The sequence below is a fragment of the Ceratotherium simum genome, chromosome 37 (genome assembly GCF_057802395.1).
Source record: "Ceratotherium simum simum isolate JZ-2026a chromosome 37, ASM5780239v1, whole genome shotgun sequence".
NCBI lineage: Eukaryota > Metazoa > Chordata > Mammalia > Perissodactyla > Rhinocerotidae > Ceratotherium > Ceratotherium simum.
The window spans coordinates 22,501,172-22,505,821 of NC_141936.1; the positions used below are offsets into that span (position 1 = coordinate 22,501,172).

General features: G+C 48.4%; 1 protein-coding gene across 1 annotated transcript; it reads right to left on the reverse strand.

Moving 5' to 3' along the window:
• Nucleotides 1-217: 217 nt before the first annotated feature.
• Nucleotides 218-3,092, reverse strand: RPL37A (ribosomal protein L37a). The gene is made up of 4 exons (XM_014785502.2): nucleotides 2,995-3,092; nucleotides 2,468-2,596; nucleotides 1,868-1,950; nucleotides 218-341 (listed from the first exon to the last, which is right to left on the reverse strand). The coding sequence occupies exons 1-4, from the start codon at nucleotides 2,995-2,997 to the stop codon at nucleotides 278-280; spliced, it is 279 nt and encodes a 92-aa protein (XP_014640988.2). The 5' UTR covers nucleotides 2,998-3,092; the 3' UTR covers nucleotides 218-277.
• Nucleotides 3,093-4,650: the final 1,558 nt, after the last annotated feature.

Sequence of the window (4,650 nt, forward strand, 5' to 3'; positions counted from 1 at the left end):
AAAATGGAGGAAGATGGGCACGGATGTTAGTCCAGGGCCGGTCTTCCTCAGCTAAAAAAGAGGCGAATTGGCATCAGATGCTAGCACAGGGCTGATCTTTCTCACAAAAAATAAAAAAATAGAACATTTTCACTTCCAAGTCTTTTTTGAGAAAGCAAACTTAATGCAATGCAAATCAGAACATCTAATTAATAAAATTAACAACAAACCAAAGTAGTCTTGTTACATAAATTAACCCATTTATTATAGGCTAGCAACGTTTCAAATGGTGGCGCTTCTACTGGTCTTTCAATTCCTTCAGTCTTCTGATGGCAGACTTGACTGTGACGGCAGAAGTGGTGCTGGAAAGAAAAACAAATTTGGTTCCAACATAATTAACTACGTTAACATGTGAAATGGCAAATGAGTAAATCTGCCTTATTTTTACATTTCAATCTTAATTTTGATGTCATCCTTTAAGAGTCACGTCTTCTGGCTCTTGCAGAATTAGACAGGCAATCTCACGCATCTGATTTCTCAAACAGAGCATAAAAAAATTAATGAGGAATGGCTGCAGGAGTCTGATCTAAACTCATTAAAAGGGAATGGACAGAATGTCAGAAGAAACTACTAAATTATAAGATGGGACAATAAATAAGAGATATCAAGAAAACAATGTCTAAGGCAGTAGAGCAAACTAAAGCACATTTTGGAAAGACAGGTATTAAAACTACAAAAAGTTTTACCACACGATTCAGGAACTGTGCCTGAAAAACACACAACCGTCCATCCCATTCGGTGGGCACATGAATGCTAATTCATCTTACTATCACAACCGAGACTGTACTAGTCTCTGTCTCTCCCGTTGACCTCATAAAAGCCACACCAGTCGCTTACATATATTCACATCATTTCAACATTTTCCAATATTTTACACTGCTTCAGTTTCAAATTTAAATGAACTAAAATTAAAAATTCAACCCCTCAGCCACACCAGCCCTATCATTTCATACACAAGTGGCCAGTGTATTGGACAGCAAAAGCAGACACTGGCGGAAGAAAGAACACCTCAGCCTTCAGGGTCAGCAACGAATTCCAAGACCAGAGGCCTTCTAGGGTGGCTTTCGTATCCAGAAATGGATAAACTCAAGAATCCACGCAATTAATAACCAGGGCGGGCCCCGTGGCTTAGTGGTTAAGTGTGCGCGCTCCCATGCTGGCGGCCGGGGTTTGGATCCCGGGCGCGCACCGACGCACTGCTTCTCCGGCCATGCTGAGGCCGTGTCCCACATACAGCAACTAGAAGGATGTGCAACTATGACATACCACTATCTAATGGTGCTTTGGGGGGGGGGGATAAATAAATAAAATCTTAAAAAAAAAAAAAAAAAGAATCCACGCAATTAATAACCAGCATAGAGGTTCACCTCAGCAATATTACCTGGCCCTTGTCAGGGCCAAAAATCGGAAGAAGTCCCACCAGTACTGTTCAGAATGGCGAGGGCGTGGCGGTCCAGATGGCCTCAAGTTTCCACGCACAATAATAAGCTAACTGACTTAAATTTCATAACAACTTGCAATGCAAGTCAAGGTTCAGCGCGTATTCAGCCCCACTAGTGGACCTGTACACCATCAAGATGATGCTCGCAATGACGACCCTAACCACTCTATACAATTCTACGGTAACGTGACTTTTTCTTTCTGTAGGTTTCCATTCTTTGAATAACTGAAAATAAACCCTAACTCTCAAGAGTCCTGAAAAAGCAAACCCATCCTGACTTTCTCAGTCTCGCCAAACAGGGAAAACCAGCCCGCCCCGCGTCAAACCTGGACTTGGGACGTGGTCCACACACACCCCTCCAAATACCCCCCACAGCAGGGGACTCACTTGTAGGTCCAGGCTCCCCCGGCCACCGTCTTCATGCAGGAGCCACAATGCCAGATGCCCACGGCTCGTCTCTTCATCTTGGTCTGTAAACGGCAAATCAAGTTTCCCCCGGAGCCAAATAAAAGTCTCTTATCTTGCAAACACCCAGGAGCCTCAATTGCACCGGACAACCAACGCTGGCGCCTTTTATGAGGTTGCGCCTGTTTCTAATACCCCACAGTTCTCCGAGGCAGAATGTGCATTCACCGTGGTGACACCGCCAGGGATATGCAAGACCCCCATTCCCTCAAAACCAACACGACGACTGCGGTACTACGGTATTCTGCACACAATAAACGTGCAAACACTAAACGAAAATCTCTAGCAGCTCCAGCAGACAAGACTGGCACTCGCTTTTAGGCTGGGGCTCTCGCTCAAATCATTTTTTGCCCTTTAGTTCCCGCGTGGTTTTCTTTAAATGAGAAACGTCCTACAAAACCTAAGTCACCAACAAGACTCGACCGTCGCACACTGATCACGAACAGGGGGCGCGATGCTAGCCGCTCCCCAACTTAGGGCCGGGGGAGCCTCCCCCTCCCGCCCCCGCCGGGACCACCTCACCTTGCCGCAGAAGGAGCAAGTGTACTTGGCGTGCTGGCTGATTTCAATCTTCTTCACCATCTTCCTGAGGGAGGCCCCATAACGGGTCCCGTACTTGCCCACGATGCCCACCTTCTTGGTGCGTTTGGCCTGTGCAGGGCGAGTGAAGAGGGACACGGGCGATACTGGGACCCGCTCCCCCGCCACCATCACCAAGTCCCGGCGCCTCCGACGCCGTTCCTCCACCCGCCGGGCCCCCGCCTGCGACCCAGCTGCCCCCATTCCAGCCCCGTAAAACCAGGGCCCAGCGCGGGCCCAGTGCTCCGAGGGGACCCTGGTAACCCGCCCCGGGGGGCCAGACCCCCGCCAAGCCGTCCCCGTCCCCGCCCCTCCGCCCCGGTCTCCGTCCGAGAGGAGCGGCGAGGGCTCGGAGGCCGGGGAGGACACGGGACCGGGCGGCCAAGCAGAGGTGGGTTGGGTCGAAGAAATCAAAAAACAGAGAGATGCGAACGGATAAACATCTAGGCCTCACCGGGACCAACACTCACCATGTCGCCGCGAACTAGGTCCCAGCCCAGAGAGGAAGAGACGCAGTGCGCAGGCGCGGTTTTAGGCCAACGAGCGGAAGTGGCTAGTGGGAGGCCCAGCTAGGAACTGAGCTCTATGGTCTGGAGGTTTCCTTGCCCCCGCGGCCTCCTGGGAAATGTGGCAGGAGGTCTGTCTCCCTGCCAGGTTTACCCTGATTCAACAAGTGTAGCAACAAACTGTATCAGAAGCAGCATCGCACGTCCACAGTATCTCACACATAGCTCACAAAATCCTGCAAAGCAGGTACGATTTGCTCAATTTTATGGACAAAGAAAGATTCAGATTTTAAGTGACTTGCTCACTGGTACTTGGCTTAGAGAAGAAGTGCTTGAATCTGATAACTCCACTTCTCTTTGCTTCCTCGACTACATTATACCTTCTAAAAGCGAGAGGCCGTGTGCGGGGTCCTGGCAGAGTGGTGACTAAAAACCACAGCTCTACTCTCATAAGTTCCAGGCCAGCCAGGAGACAGACATAGGACCACCTTAACGCGTTACGAAATTTCAAACTGGTCAGAGCTCGGAAGGAAGGAAGAGGGAAGAGCCTGAGATTCGCTGAGGAAAGTCAGATCCGACGGCTGGGGAGGAGTAACAGTCACTGTGGACTTTGTTCTTCCAGTTTCTCCTTCCACCTCCTCAGTCCTGATGACTTGTCTTCCTCTTCATTTCAGAATCCACTCCCATGGCCGCATCCTAGGCTGTCAGGTCCCTGTCTCAAACCTTGAACCCATCTCACTCTCTAACCGCAATCTGTTATCTATCCTTGCAGCTCTCTCAAAGGCGTCAGCAGGAAAGAGCCAGGTTTCCGCTCAAGGCGGGGAAGTGGAAGGTGTGTGCTGTGAAGAGGAAGATGACGTTATCTTTTCATGTAGAATACATATCAGAAGGTTTTGCTGCCCTTTCTCAGAAGATGGTTAGGAGAGGAAGCTCAGAGAACTATTGTATGAGAGTGTAAGAGAAGATCCATGATTTAGGGGCCAAGAAAGACCACGAGCGCTGGTTGGAAATTAATAAAAGAAACCTTAACTGAGTTGGAGTCAGGAAGGTCTGTAGGGGGAGCTCTCATGCCTTATCACACACCGTCAATTACACCAAACAGGAAGAGATAGATAGATGCATCTTGGAGGGAAGTAAAACCGTTTGACTACTGAAGGAAGATTTCTGTCCTCACTCTGTAACTGCCCGGCTAAGGAGAAGCATTGCCGCTCTGAACTGTTACTTTCCCCCAACGGACTTTCATTTAGAACAGTCCCTCCCTACTCCCCCTTTTTCTCTATAAAAGCAGCTCCCCTCCTTTGTTTTCTGGATTTGCCTATGGTTTGCCATAGCATGCACATCCCGAATTGCAATTCTTTGCGCTATTCCCAAATAAACTCATTTTGAGATACAATAGCAGGAAAGTTTGCTTTTTAAGTTGATAGCAAAAAGGCATCGTGGGATTACTTGGCTTTGTTTCCAATCAGAATTCTGGTAACAAGTAGCTTCGGTTCACAAAGTTTAGCGTTAACTATCTCAAATGATTTTGCATGTGTTCATTTATCTTCACAAGTACATTAGAAGCACCTTGCAGACAGCAACATACTTCATACTTCATAGGTTTACAATCTTTGGACCTTC

What these genes read in the sequence shown, in the direction of transcription:
- RPL37A (XM_014785502.2), bottom strand. An exon ending in CTTGCTCCTTCTGCGGCAAG is followed by an intron (nt 1,951 to 2,467) that starts GTGAGGTGGTCC and finishes TGCCGTTTACAG; the next exon opens with ACCAAGATGAAGAGACGAGC. An exon ending in GGGGGAGCCTGGACCTACAA is followed by an intron (nt 342 to 1,867) that starts GTGAGTCCCCTG and finishes TTTTCTTTCCAG; the next exon opens with CACCACTTCTGCCGTCACAG.